The sequence below is a fragment of the Rhinatrema bivittatum genome, chromosome 4, assembly GCF_901001135.1.
Source record: "Rhinatrema bivittatum chromosome 4, aRhiBiv1.1, whole genome shotgun sequence".
NCBI lineage: Eukaryota > Metazoa > Chordata > Amphibia > Gymnophiona > Rhinatrematidae > Rhinatrema > Rhinatrema bivittatum.
Window position 1 is genome coordinate 409494709 of NC_042618.1, and position 15300 is coordinate 409510008.

The 15300-nt window shown below is 43.1% G+C and overlaps 1 protein-coding gene across 5 annotated transcripts in view; it reads left to right on the forward strand.

Annotated features, from left to right (window-relative positions):
- The window catches only part of CPNE9 (copine family member 9), a 221794-nt gene that overhangs the window by 189528 nt on the left and 16966 nt on the right, over positions 1-15300 (forward strand). For all 5 annotated transcript variants that reach the window (XM_029601130.1, XM_029601127.1, XM_029601128.1 and 2 more), the window contains 10 exons: positions 4271-4374; positions 6272-6376; positions 6731-6772; positions 7887-7962; positions 8595-8648; positions 9464-9525; positions 11953-11999; positions 13055-13236; positions 13749-13876; positions 14237-14339. In XM_029601130.1, coding sequence (XP_029456990.1) covers positions 4271-4374; positions 6272-6376; positions 6731-6772; positions 7887-7962; positions 8595-8648; positions 9464-9525; positions 11953-11999; positions 13055-13236; positions 13749-13876; positions 14237-14339 — 903 coding nt within the window. The remainder of the gene's footprint in view (positions 1-4270; positions 4375-6271; positions 6377-6730; positions 6773-7886; positions 7963-8594; positions 8649-9463; positions 9526-11952; positions 12000-13054; positions 13237-13748; positions 13877-14236; positions 14340-15300) is intronic.

Consider the following 15300-nt stretch of genomic DNA (forward strand, 5'->3'; position numbering starts at 1 on the left):
CCTTCGAAACTGAAGGGAGCACGGTTTCTGAATCTTTCAAATTTTCTATAAAATATCTGCACAGCATCTCCAAAGGAGATATCAATTTTTTCTTGGGAAAATGTATTAACCTGATGTTTTGACGACAGATAACATTTTCCAGATTTTCCACTTTGCAAGTACAGATGACAAAAGAAATAGCTCCCACCAAATTTTGTAGGCAAGTCTCTTTAGTTTTCAGTTGCTCCATTCTTGGTAGAATTCCAGCTATGCGAGACTGTGACTCTTGAACTATAGTAGATAACTCCTGATGGTGCGATATAAATTGTGCCACTTGAAGAGAAAGCTTCATAATGGCTTCCCAAATTAAGTCTAAAGTTATGTTCTGGGGTTTAATTAAAGATAAAGAAAATACCTCTGTTTTAGAAACTCCCTCTGTAATAGGCATAGGAGAGGAAAAATCAACAGACAGTCCCGCTGCCTCTGCACAGCAAGGGGACTCCCCAGAGCTATGCTCCTCAACTTTGGCATCTCCCAGTGCCGACCGAGCTGGCGCTGCAATGTCATTGGCTTGCAATAGAACACTTCCATTCCCGTCGATACTGGCCACAGAGACCCCAGGCTGGGGAGGTCCTCGGCGATGCTCTGGAGTAAGTGAAAGTTTCAAGTCAGGGACTGCAGCCGATGAATTATCGCCCAGCAAACTATCTAGCAACTGCTCTACGGAGCAAAACTGAGGGTCCCAGCTCCAGAGGAGATGTTTATCCATCGGGCCCTTCGGCGTTGAGGTAGCTGACATATTGAGCCTTGCCCTTTCTCTTGCCCATGGGGAAAAACAGAGGAAAAGGTAAGAATGCCAAGTTTTATAGAGCAAGAGGGGGTCCACGGAGCTCTGTCCTTTAGCATGCGGCCATCTTGGAATCCGCCCTTGGTGTTTTTTTTGTTTCATGATTTCAGTGAAATGAAATAGACAATGCCATTGACATTGCCTATTTTGTTTTAAATGAATGCACATCCCTAGTAATAGGCTCAATAAAAAGACCATGTAATCTTTGAGGGCCAATGGCCACTCCTGCACTGAGGTATATATATATCATCTAGCTTCCCTGTCTGTTTAAAACATTTTTTTCATTAACCTTTATTTCCATGCACTTGAACCATGAAAAGAGATTCACATCTGGAGGTTAATTTGATTTCCGCAGTGGTCTCCTTCAGTGTTCACTCCCCAAACAGGCAGTTTCTCTGCCAAAACATGGCCACTGTCTGGTCTGAAGTATGCAGGTTTTTGGACTAGAAGAAGTGAGATGAGCCTTGTCCACTGTTTGGAAAAAAAAATGTTATCACTTGGTTTGATTTTTTGAAAATACGTTTTTGAATGAGGTAAGAGAATTCTAACTTGGGTGAACGTGTTAGTCTCACTGTGAGCGCTGTTATAATTGATATGTGAGATACCCCCATATACAGAATATATTTGCACTTAGTATTTAATTTTGCACTGATTCCTGTTGTATTTTGATTTCTATAGGTTGCTGCTCACTGCTTCTTTTGCATATGTTTCATATATCAGCATGTCTCCATGTTACTTCTCTGTTTATAGCATTTTTCAATCAGGGCTGAAAAAGTTGAATCCATCCGGCTGTCTGTCAAGGGGCATGAAAGCTTCCGTGAATATTCAATAATGGGATCTAAACTTGGGAAGGGAGAGGAGGTGGTGGATGGATCTGACATCTACCTTGCTGAAAATGACTGACTTTCATTTGATAAGGGGAAGGATCTCCCCCTTATTTATATTCTATGATCATCCCAGCCCTCAACTATACACATGTAAACTTGAAAAAGGTTTATTCCCATGGTGGATCTGGTGTGCTCAAGGCTTCATTTGTGAGGGTACGGGGTGGAAGGCAGTTCTGGCACTTCTTTGCAGGTTTAAGATGCAGCGCAGCAGGGGTTTTCTGCTCCAGCCCATCCTCCTCCAGGCAGCCTGCAGGGAAAAGGAGATGGGCTGAGCTGGAGCACACAGAGAAGAGAACATCCAGTCTGTTCTCTAATCCGGACCCTCCCCTCTTGTTCCCCTCACCCTACTTCTCCTCCTGTATTGCAGGGAACGGAAGGGGAAGGAGTAAAATTGAAGCGGGCATGGCAGAGCAAAGAACAGACATAAAAAAAAAAGGTTTGACTTAACACAAGTTTGAAAGGTAAAAGCAGCAGTGCCGAATGTTAAGGCTTCAGCCCTGGTCTTGAATGGAACCTCTGCTCACAACTTTCAAATTGATGCTAATTCAACCCCTTTTTATGTCTGTTACTGAGGGCTTCATTTCTGGCAGAACAACCCAGAATGGCGTTCTGCCACCTTTTTTCTGGGACCCGAGAAATCAGAGCAGAGCTGGCAGTGTATATTAATTCTGGCTCCCCCGAGAAAACAGAACAGACTCAGTAGTTGCACGGATAACTTATGGGCCCCCGGCTCTTGGAGAAGGTGGAGCAGCTTACTCTGAGACAAGGGCAGCCACATGGCTTTGATTCAAGTATATGTGTGTTTGTTTGTTTGTGTGTGTGTGTGTGTGTGTGTGTGTGTGTGTGTGTATTAGTGTGTGTGTGAGTATGTGTGTGTGTGTATGTGTGTGTGTGTGTATACTTCTGGTCCCACCCCTTTCTTAGGTCAGATCTGGCCCCAGGCCCCCCCCCCCCCATATCACCCCCTCCATAGTTCCACTTCCTTTCTGTCTACAAATTAAGCCCTGGGTTTGCTGATAACTGACAGTATTATAATAAGAGATATCAGTTTCCCTTATAGTATTACACAAGAACCAACAACACTACTTAATTCAATCCACTTTGAACTGCTGAAAAGAGAAATATAAATAAATTAGTAAAAGCACTACTAAAAAAATAACATTTCTTCACAGAAAGGGGGAGGGGATGCAAGGAACAGTCTTCCATTTAGGAGGGTACAGAATCAAAAAATGTGTTTTGGTTCGTTCATTTGTTTCATAGGTTACAGTCATTCATAAGATTTGTTTCAAACAAAAATAAAATGTGTTCGTCTCATTTGTTTTACTTTTTACATTGAAGTCAATGGGGAAAGCAATCCATAGACCCTATAGCCTTCAATGTTAAAGAAAAAATGGGTCTAGGCCTAGGTCCCATCACCAAATCACACTGGGGCCCAATCCAAGGTCAGGTCCCATCACATAGGCTAGATCTTGTCACTGAGGCTCAAACATAGGGCCAGGCAAGACCCTAGGGCCCAGATCAAGACCAGGCTCCTTTGCCAAGTCCCAGGCCTGGAGACCCAGCACCAGGTCTTCTGCCATCTTCTTTTTTCTTCTGTTGACAAAAAAATAATGCTGCCCACCTAAAGAGATGCACTGCAGTGACACCACTACGACACCTTCCTCCTGAGCAAATGTTGTAATTTTGATGTACATGTCAATGGTGTACATCAAAATGGTGCTCTCTGCTCGGGAGGAAGGTGCCCTTTCAGTGGACAGGATCATCTTTTGTCAACAAAAATGGAAAAAAGATGTTGAAAGGCCTGGTCCTGGGCTCCAGGTCTAGGCCTTGGCTTGGGCCTCGGTGAAGAGAACAGGGTCCCGGCATTGAGCCTGGTCTTAGCAATGGAACCCAGGCTTGGGCCAGGCCCAGAGATTTGACCTGGGCCTATGCCCAAGCTTCAATGATAAAATTCGGCCTAGAAACAGTCCCTGGAATTGGGCTTAGGTCTAAGCCAGGGCCTCAGTGACAGGACTCAGCCTTGGGCCAAGCCCTGGTATTGGGCCAGGGCTTAGGCCTGGGTCTCAGCAATGGGACCCTCCATTGAATAAGGCCTGGTGTTGGCCCTAGGCCTAGGGCCTGGCCCCAGTGATAGGATTTGGCCTTGAGTCAAGGCACGGTCCTGCCAGAGGCCCATTTTGTTTTGTTATTTTTAAACATATGATTATGAAAACACTCCAAAATTTTGTCTGAGGCTATTTTCATTTTTTTTCCCATTAGTCACAAACCAAAAATAGCCTCATTCATCAGATTTTGTGCATTTGTTTGAAACAAATGCACATTCCTACTTTTAATGAAAAGGGTGAGGGCAAAAATAGTAAAGAATTTAAGAAAATATGGGACAAGCACAAAGAAAACCAGCGTGATGGAGGGGATCCATTAGGGTCTGCAGTATTGCAGTAGAAAGAGTGCATAAGTAGATGATATGCGTATTGAAGTCATTATCTGTTGTCACATTTGGTTTTTTTGATAAGTAAACATTCTCCTGAGATTCTGATTTACATATTTTGTTTTGCAGGATATCGCCACCATGCAGTTGTGCGCCAACAAACTGGATAAGAAGGACTTCTTTGGAAAATCGGACCCCTTTCTTGTATTCTACCGCAGCAATGAGGACGGGACGTGAGTTCCCTCCTGCTCTCTCCTCTGGGTGAAAACAGCAGTATGAATGCCAAAAAAAAGAACATAGTGAAGCATAAAGGTGGAAGGGGCCATTTAGGCTTCCAAACTGCTTACCATTTCTAGTCTTCTGACCAACAGGATTGGTTAGCTATTCCTTTTTTTTAGGTAAAACATTACTAGCTCATGCTATAAAAGTAATGAGGTCTGTAGTGCTTGGAAGACAATGTGTTATCATGAACTGAAAAGGGTGCTGAGCACTAGCACCCTGCACCTTAACAGAAAAATATATGCCTGAATAAGCTAAATGCTGTTTGGCCATCAGGCGGTATGTTAGAGCCCTGGCAGAAAGAGTCAACCAATGGCGAGGCAACTCTCAACAAACTGGACTTCTGCTGACCCTCTGGCTCTTCTGAGCTACTCTGGAGATGGTCAGCAGGTTGGAGGTGATCTCTGGGGACTGGGGAGGAGGAGAGATGGGAATCTTGGCAAACAAAGAAGAGCAGGGGCCAGTCAGAACTTCTGCCATCCTCGCTTATCTCCAATTCAAAGAGGCTTAGCACATTGGAAACAGCCGCATCAAGCTGTCACGCTAGTCAGTTTAGCTTTTTCTGTACGGACCCAAAAAAAGGGTTGCATTTACCACTGTGTGGGCCAAAAAGGGTTGCATTTGTCACTTGATGTGCCCATGAAAATCAAAACAAAACCAAGTCAAGCTACACTATGGCATTGTAATATCTTGGTGGAAACTGTAGCTCATGGTATAATGTATTTCAAAGTACTGTGTATTTTCAAAGGGCCTGTGGGAGACATTCCTACTGCAAGAACATTTTCAATTAGTCCCACAAGGTTGGGCTTTTCAGAGGAATCCACTCTATCAGAATTTACCATGATGGCAAAAGTATTTACTATGATGCCGCATACTACAGAAAGTTTAATAGGACTATAGGGAACACTCTAGCAAAATGATTGCTGTAAATACGGCCACAGTATTTACAGTACTGTGGGAATTATTAGGCTGCTACCGCTCGTAGTAGCACAAGAATTTTAACTCAAACTACTCTAATAATATGTTATATTATACACACATATTATAATCTTTTCCTGGAAAATCATACTGAAACACTGAACCACTTTTCAAGTTTAAAACTTAAACACCTTTGTTACAATAATACTTGCCCTTAAATCCCCATCAGTAATGAGTTTTCCTGTAGATGTAGGATAGGGGCAGACTCTGGTGGAATAGGATCCCCCAGGGATACTTTTCTTACTGGCTGAAACAAGGCGAGAGCTTCAGATCCTAGTATGGAGAGAGATGCCCTATCAGCAGAGAGGCTAGGCTGCCTTATCAGCCATGTCTTCCATTTCGCCAAGTGTTATGGTTTCAAAGGCCAAATCCTTCCCAAGCAAAGTGAGTAGGAAACCCAATGGGACTTTGGTGCATAGACCTGTGTTTGGCATGTTCTACCTGTGCCTTATCTTCCCCTGCTTATGAGTCAGTGAGATTTTATTTGCAGCCTCATTGTCTGCACTGCAGGTCAGATGCAAACTAGGAGTTTTTATGTCTGTTCCACAGAGCCCTCTTGAATTAAATATCCCTCCCCCCCCCCCCAGACTTCATTCTATTTTCTATTGAATCTGGAAGCTGCCACCCACTCCCCTCTTCACTAAGGGTCTGATTTTAAACAGCATTTACTCAAGTAAGTGGGCTTTTGAAAATTGCCACAATATATGCCATTGAATTGCGTAAGTGCACTTTACTTGAGTAAATGGCTGTTGAAAATTGCTACAATAGTATATTACATTTACCTGCGTAACTCCTTTTGAAAATTATCCCCAGAGTGTGTTCTTCCTGAGCTGGATGGATTTGGACTGAACCTTTGTTTTGTGTCTGTTGCAGCTTCACCATCTGCCACAAGACAGAAGTTATAAAGAACACACTGAACCCTGTGTGGCAGCCGTTCACTATTCCCGTGCGAGCCCTCTGCAATGGGGATTATGACAGGTCTGGACACCGTGACTGCCTTTTTTCCATTTTTCATCCTTCCTCTTTACTCATCAGTTAAGCTAGGTACAGATTCAAAGTTACGACCATGGACAGTTGGTAGGAACTTGTCAGCAGCTTTTGCCCCCTCTCCTGGGTAAGCACCAGTTGGCACTACAGAAGTGAGTTTCACAGGTACTGCCTTCCCTCTTATCAGCTGTCTCTTTCAGCAGTGCTGGATCAATACCAGATAGGACTCTGAAAGTGTAAACTTCCTCACAGCACCTTTACACGTACTATGTATCATTTCTTTTCATGGATAAGTGCCAAGCTATGGATACTTTTTGACCATTCTGTATTGCTTTTTTCTTTCAGGACTGTGAAAGTGGATGTGTATGACTGGGACCGGGGTGGAAGGTAAACATTTGCTTGGAAAACTGAAACCTAATACTTGTATAGGGTGCCTGCCTACTATTTGTGTCTTTACTCGACTCCACATCTATCCCAGTACCTCACATTCTGGCATCTATATCCATCCCACACCTCCTTATTCATTCTCAGTATCAGTTGGCCGATATGTACCCATACCTATCTCCTTACTCGTGTGTAGTATCATATGAACACTTTTGCTTAAATTACTTAGTATATGCTAGTCCTGTGCTTTAGATATGTATATACCTTCACCCCTATATTAAGGTGATACTGTTTAAAAAGACACATCTTTTTGAACACCTATAATTTTCTTATAACTGGAGACTACATTATACAACTCCAGAGAGTCCTCTGTGCAACACTAAGATGAATTGAGCTAGGGCTCCATATTATAAGGATACAGTTTCAGAGCTCTCACTTTCCCAGGCTGGATGTCTTTATAGAGGAAGCAAGGGATTCCTCTGTCCGAGAACTTGCCATCATCCACTGAGAAGAAATCATCCCATACAGGGAATGTTCTGTGACAGGTGTCCCTGTGTCTCAGCCTGAGATGTTACTGTAATTACATTCCCCCCCCCCCCCAACACTGAGAGTGGGAGCTATTCTGAGTTCCTAGTCCCCTAATTCTCACACACTGATGGTATCACTTCCAGTCCAGAGCTCCCTTTATCCCACACCAAGAAGGTTCTGCAGAGCTTCCTCTGCCTCACATCTGGAAAAAGCTCTTAAAGACCTATGATGCCCCTGAGATAACCTTCTCCCCAGTTGAACAGAAGCCTAGAGAATGAGCGACCATGAGACATAGTCTAAAACAACTGATCCCCATGTGATATAAAATCAACACTGGGACTCCACGCCGATCAATTATGAGTTAATGATCAAACATAGCACTGGGAAATCTTCCATCATTAATACTAAAAAAAAAAAAGCTTGCCACTTACGAAATATAATGATAAAGGGAGCTGTATTTCAACTTCCAATTGACCTATCTAGGACCATTTCTTTTCTCTAGAGTTACTGCATTAATATGAAGGTTGATATCTCAAAATACCTTTATAATTGACCCTCTTTCTTTTCTTTTTTTTTTTTTTTTTGGCAGCCATGACTTCATTGGGGAGTTCACCACGAGCTACAGGGAATTATCCCGAGGACAGAGTCAGTTCAGTGTGTATGAGGTGAGGAGAGAACACCAAGAATAGACACAGCACATGTTCCATCTCTCCAGTGCCAACAATGATCAAAGGTTTTTAAACAGCCACACAACCATTGATTCTGGCTCCACTCACTGACAGTTTTGTTTTGTTTTTATCTGGATGAATCGATCTGAGTGATTTCCAGACATCACAATCTTAGCACCATACAGCGGGCTATGGTGTAAATAAAAATACTTTCATGCTCTCCCACATTGCTATTCCAGATTGATCCTCCACCCCACACTTAAGGTGCTAGTCCAAAATTTCCTCTGTTCTGCATTAATTGGGTTCTCGCTCAGACTGCTTCCCTGCCCCACATTGGCAGATTTGCCTGTTGTGCTGTTTTGAGTAGGTCTTATCCAGGATTTCCCCCATGTAGTATACCAGCAAAATGCTGTCTTCCCGCGTCCGGCTTGTTTCCCGTCGCGTGAAATGTCCTTCTCCTTGCATCTGATTGTGCACACACCCCCCCCCCCCCCCCCCCCCACATCTGACTGGTAGCAGTAACAGGCTCCAGTGATAAATGCACCAGTATCCACACTAATGAAAACAAATGTCTTGCATCTCTGGAAACTAACAGGGGTATCCTTGATCTATCACTCTGCCTTCTTTAGGTTTTAAATCCAAAGAAGAAGGTCAAAAAGAAGAAATACATCAACTCAGGAACTGTAAGTAACTTTTCAAGGGGCTGATTAATTCCCACCATATTTCTGGAGTTTCCCAGTCAGCGAAAAAGTTTAGCTAGCAGCCAGCTAGTAAGTAGTTTCCCTATTTCCTAGGTTAGCCCCCCTACACATATACTCTCTCACACATACATACATACCTCTTTTATTGTCTGCAAACATTCAACATTCATTTTATTTTTTTCAATATTTATTTTAGATTTACCTCATGCCTTTCCATTGGTAGCTCAAGGCAAGTTATTTTCAGGTATTGTAGACATTCGCCTACCCCAGAAGACTTTACAATTTATGAGGCCTATTTTCTAAAGGTTTTCTCTTTTTGTGTGTCTATGGGGAAAATGCTTAATATATAGGCAATGGAGAATGAAGTGATTTGCCAAGGTCACAAGGAGCAGCATCAGATTTGAACTGTGGCTTATCTGGTTCTCCGCCTGCTGCTCTAACCACTAGGTTACTTCTCTGCTTGATAGCACAGCCTCTCTGTGTTAGTCTAACATCCGGGGCCGGCGCATCCATTAGGTGAACTTCGGCGGTCGCCTAGGGCGCGAGCCATAGGGGGAGCCGAAGAGCAGCCACATGGTGCCGCAAACGGGGCCTATCTCGCTTGCGGCAAAGAGAAATAGAGACTGTGTGTTTCTCAGGGCGCCAAAACAGGTAGAGGGGGGCAGTGCAAGGGTCGCCTAGGGTGCCCAATACCCTTGCACCGGCCCTGCCAACATCATCACCATGCTCATTGTATTTCCAAAACAGTAACTAAGTATCTGATGCCTGAGACAGCATTCTGAATTTTTGTCTCCTAGGTGACCCTTCTGTCCTTCAAGGTTGAGTCTGAATACACATTTGTAGATTACATCAAAGGAGGGTAAGTCAGAAATAAGCCATTACCTATGGTAGTGTACCGATGTAGATTGCAAATCCCTGCTTATCTGCCGATATCCACAGATAAATAGCATTATTAAATTATTCTTTGTTCTCAGTTTGCCCCTAAAAAAAAATAAAAAAGAAATTGCATTGTATTCATTTTCAACCAAATAACATAGATTGGTGAAAACAAATCATACTAGAAAAAAAAATCGACCAGGCATTCGTCCAGAGCATTCTCACTAAACCAGTAGTATAATTTGTCCCCTTTCATAACCATCAGAGCGGTGTTTCTGACAACTGAACTAATTTACCCACCACCACCTCAGGACTCCAATGCTGACTCCTTCTCACTTAACCTGATAAGCAATCATGTTTCAGCTCCATGCCACCATAAGTGTTAACATTGTAAAATCCTAGAAACCGAGCAAGGCCCAGTCTGAATGATGCATGAACGAGACTCCCATAGAGAACCAGATTCCGCCAGGAGTGGATGTGTTGCTTCACTTCAGTCCTCATTTCAGCTTGCGTTAAACCAATGCCTTTAGCATGCCGTTAGGGTGTGCCATCTGACTACAGCTGCTGGATAATTAGGAGCCTTCATTTTCAGTTTAAACCTATCTAAATTTCCAGAGTTTTTCAGTTTAAACTGATTTTAGGCTGAGCTGGGAATGTGTCTGATCTCTTCAATGTCCACCCTATTTCCTCCCTCCCTTTCATGGTAAAAATAATAGAAAATGCTGTTTTGAAACAACTTAATGATTTCATATTTTCATATAAGAGTACCAAGTGCTGGATCAGTTTATTTGGATTCCGCAAGGGTCTAAATATGGACATTTTACTTCTGTCTAGCACTGATTTTTTCAGGAGAGGTTTTGATGATGGACAAGATTTTGTTTTGGCCCTTTTGGATGTTTCCACAGCCTTAGATGCTTTCAATCATCGCATTTTGTCATACAGGTTGCTTTTCTGTGCACCCTCCGACTTAATATCATGGTAACATTAAGTCGGAGGTCCCGAAAGTTACCAAAAGTAAAAAAAAAAAAAAAGTGAAGTCAGCCCGCGGCTCAAAAACCAGACGCTCAATTTTGCCGGCGTCCGGTTTCCAAACCCTTGGCTGCGGGCTCGAGAACCGACGCCAGCAAAATTGAGCGTCTGCTGTCAAACCCGCTGACAGCCGCCGCTCCGGTCGAAAAGGAGGCGCTAGTGTCCCTAGCGCCTCCTTTTACCTGTTTTTACCGCCGGGCCTAATTTGCATACTGAATTGTGCGCACCGGAGAGTGGCCTGTGCGTTTGCCCGCTCTCCCGCGGACTTTACTGTATCGGCCCGTTATTTTGTTTTGTTATCTAGGGCACTAGAGAGAGCTCTGCGGAGTTCCCAGAAGTCCCTGGTCCCAGCTGGTGGGGAATCCCTCCTTAACAGAGCATCTGCACCTGCCCTGGTGCAGTATTCAGGGTGGTTTCTAAATGTACTTTAAAGTGGACGCACAAACTCTCTGCCTTGTGTCTGCTAAGCAGCCTCTATCCCACCAACCACTTCTTGGAAGCTTTATGTCAGGTGTTCAGGTACTCGGCATCTCTCCATTCTGGAGCAGTACCAGTGTAACCCAAAGGCTTTCTCTGCTTCAGAACAAAAGCTTCCCTCCCCGCTTTCTTTCATGCTGTATTGTAAGAAATCAAAGAAAGATACACCTTTCTGCAGCATTAACACAGTTCCCAGTACCAGTTACTCAGCTAGAAAAATAGTTCATTGCAAAGTAAAAGAAATGCAAGGAGTTCATTAGAAGTCTGTTGGGATCTGGAAATTATCCTTAAAACAGCAGCACTTGTTGGATTCCTTAAGATATCAACCTACTTATTTCTTGGTACTGTTGCTTCCTTCTTTGGTCTTGTTCCTGGTCTCCTATTTTTTCCTTGTCCTGCTGTTGTGATTTTCATTTTGTTTTGATTATCTTCTGGAGAAGATAATATAAATATATTTTTAAAAAAATAAGAAAAGGGGGATCTTAATGATTTTGTCTAAGTGCCAAGTGACTTGTCATTAAAAGCTGAACACTGTAAGCCATGGCCCCGCAATCGGCTGAGTCCACAAAGTGCCACCCCCATTTTGGAAAGGACTCATGAACTGATCTAAATGGATGTTTGTTTCTTGAAAGGGTTTTTTTTTTCTGGTGGCCTGTGGACAAAGCTTACCCGGTGGCCATTTCAGTATTTGGGACTGAGCTTCAATTTATTTTAGGCAGAACCCGAAGTTTGTGGGGGGGAAAAGAGAATTCTCCAAGAGAAGAAGCCTCAGTGCTTTGTTTTGCAGTGTGAACAGGAGGAACACGGAAAGCAATGTGCCTCATCCATATCAGACAGCGAGCGGCCAGTTGCGCGCTTTCATGCCGCTCTCTCTCACTCGTGTTTTGTCTTTTTTTTAAACCAGGACACAGCTAAACTTCACGGTGGCCATTGATTTTACAGCATCGAATGGTGAGTCAGCAGCTGTCATGCATGTAGCCTAGCATGTGAATAGCAGCTCCGGTCACCAGGTGACATGACCGAGGTTGCTGCATCTGGGGGTTGTTTTGTCTGCTACGCTGCAGCAGCTCTCCATGCCGTGTGCATGCGTGTCGGTGTAAGCAACGTACGCACGCAGGCCTTGAGCTCCTGACTAAAACACTGTGCTCGTGTTATCTGCTCCCACTCCTCACTTACTTTGGATGATGACATAAGAGCAGCATTCCTGCCTTCTTTCTTCCACCCCCAATTCATTTGGGGAAGTTCAAGGCCAGATAAGGAGCAGTTGGGAAGAGGACAGGTTGTGCTGCTAAGAGGGAGACATAGGCTGCTGTTCTACCAAGTACCCTGTCTGACCCCGGTAGACACTGCCAGCTCCCCAGTTATTGAGGCTTTATGGGCATATGGCCATGGGGAGGGCTGCTTCTGATTGGGGGGGGGGTGCTGAAGCTCTACAAGCTGTGCTTATGGTCAGGAGCTCTGTGGCCCAGGTGTTTAAAGCAGGCCAGTGAATGCTCTTTTTCTACTGATCTTATTCCAGTTCTTTGAAAAAGAAGATTCAAGTGAAATGGGTGAATAAGCTAAGCAATCAATTTATGCTAGATCCTAGAAGAGAACTTCTTAACTCTGAGGAATTAAATACATTTGGGAGAAAGACTGCAAACCTGTAAAGCCGCTATTATAAAATGTCATTTCTTAATACATAGTGAATATGAGATGTGACTTAATCCATGCCTGATTTTCACTATTTTTTTTTTTTTGGGTATGGTGGATATTTAGTACAATCCTGTCAGATAGTGTCAGTAGGTTGATGTGAAGCTCTCAGTGATTCTGGGCATTAACCAGGACTGATTAGGTGCAGGAGGGTTGCACAGTATAGTCCCTGGAGAATCAGTCGAGAATACACTAGAATCTGAAACCTTAATCATTATGACTGAAGAGGAATCCAAAAGGAAATGATCACTGGAAGCCATCCTAGATAGAGATGGGTCAAGCTCTATGACTATGTTTCTCTTTGCTCCCTGTAGGTAATCCCTCACAGCCCACCTCCCTCCACTACATGAACCCGTACCAGCTGAATGCATATGGCATGGCACTAAAGGCAGTTGGAGAGATAATCCAGGACTATGACAGTGACAAACTCTTCCCAGCATACGGTTTTGGTGCCAAGATCCCACCAGATGGGAAGATCTCCCATGAGTTTCCACTGGTATGGAAACTATAGCAAAGCTTCACTGAAAGACTTCAGAACATACATTTGTTCTTATCATCACCTGGCATGTTGCTGGAGTCGTCTTGCACTCCTGGGGGAGGCCAGGAGATGAAACAATAAATTCATTTTAGGTTTTGTTAGGTTGGTCAATATTGGCAAAAATGATTGCAAAGACCATTTAATTGTTCCCTGAAGATGTTCCTAGTGTTTTCCATTCTTTGTTCTATAGCCATCCAAGATGTTATTCCCTAGTAACACAAGAAATAATGGCAGAAAAAGACCAGTTGGCCCATCCCATCTCCCCAATTATTTCCAGTGCTGTCTATGTCTACAGTTCCTTCTATATATTTCATAGTTGCCATGATATTATCCATGCTTTTATGCCCTGTAGGTATTCCTAGTGATTTTCTATGTTTATATGTCATAATGTACCCATCTAAAGATCATAATTGGTGGTAGTAAACTCACATATTTAGACCTTGTTATCCATGTGCAATTTTGTATTACAGAATAGTGATGTTGAGAACCCAAACTGTGATGGTATCCAGGGAGTTTTGGAGGCATATTTTAAGAGCCTACGGACAGTGCAGCTTTATGGACCTACCAATTTTGCCCCTGTCATCAATCAAGTTGCCCGGTGAGTAGGAAGATCTGAACATCTTGCTACAGCTGATAATAGCAGAGCTAAGCCCACTAGGGGTAGACAAAAAATGAATCTTGATCAATTTGTTGAGAGTTATAAGGTCCAATAAAACATGGTAATGTAACCAGAGAAGAGACAAGTGAGCATGAGGTCAGAAAATGAGAAGAGGAGCAAGACCAAAAGGATTTAAGCAATGTTATCTGTCAGCAAGTTTACAGGAAAAATATGTTCTATGCAGAGCAGATTCACAGTGAACAAGGGAGAAGTCTTACCTAATTATTCATAGGTTCCTGGTAGCACAGATCCCAGCTCCTTTAACACTCTTGCATGTCTCTCCCTGATTTCTCCTGACAGTACCGCCTCTCAGGTTGTAGACGGATCACAGTATTATGTGCTATTAGTCATCACGGATGGGGTCATCTCGGACATGGTCCAGACCAAGGAAGCCATTGTGAATGTGAGTTAAGTATTAAATGACCACAGAGGCACCCAGACCTGATGGAATTAAGGCAGTTCTTAAATGATGACAGTTTCTTAGGTCATTGTTTAACCAAAAAGTGTTTGGTCTAGGAGTCATAATGTCATAGTAATATAGTAATTATGCAGATAAGGACCTTCAAGTCTACCCTGCTTGATATCTGGTCATCTCCCTCCTTACCACTGGCCTCTGTTCTTGGTCCCCAATGAGATTGAATTTGGTCACTGTTTGGCTACCACCTGTGCTGACAAGAGAGCACGGGCATCCCTCACATCTCCCAAAAGAAATATTTCCTTGACTTATCCTTCCTGCGTATTTTCTCATGTCGCATTCCCTTGAACTTGAGGTTCTTTTCTATGGAAAACGCCCTCTTTACTTTATAGAAACCTGCCAGAAGTTTTAGCATATTTCCCCCATTCTCTTCTATGTGAATGATTTACTAACAGACCTGAGTTGGCTGCCCCTGCATTAAACCAAGACTCCCTAAACTTGTCCTGAGGATCCCACAGATTTCAGGATATCCCACCAGGAATGTGCGTGAGATAAATTTGTATTTATTGAGTCTCCAGTGTATGCAAATTTATCTCACACATATTCCTGGTGGATTTCTTGAAAACCCAACTAGCTGGGAGGTCCATAGGACAGGTTTGAGAAGCTCTGGTCTAAACTGGAATTGCAAAAGAAGCAAGACAACATATTCTCCTTGTATCATTAAAAATCACTACTGAGTCATTGATTTTTAATTAATTTAAGACATTTCCTGGTAATTCCACTGGAGCAGCCATGGTAACAAGTGAGTCAATATGGTTTTAGCAGGGGAAAGTTTGCCTTTACTCAAACTACAATATTTGATTTTTTAAAGGTGTAAATAAACTTGTAGATAAAGGAGAAACAGTTAATAGAGTGTATTTGGATTTCCAGAAAGCATCTGACAAAAGTT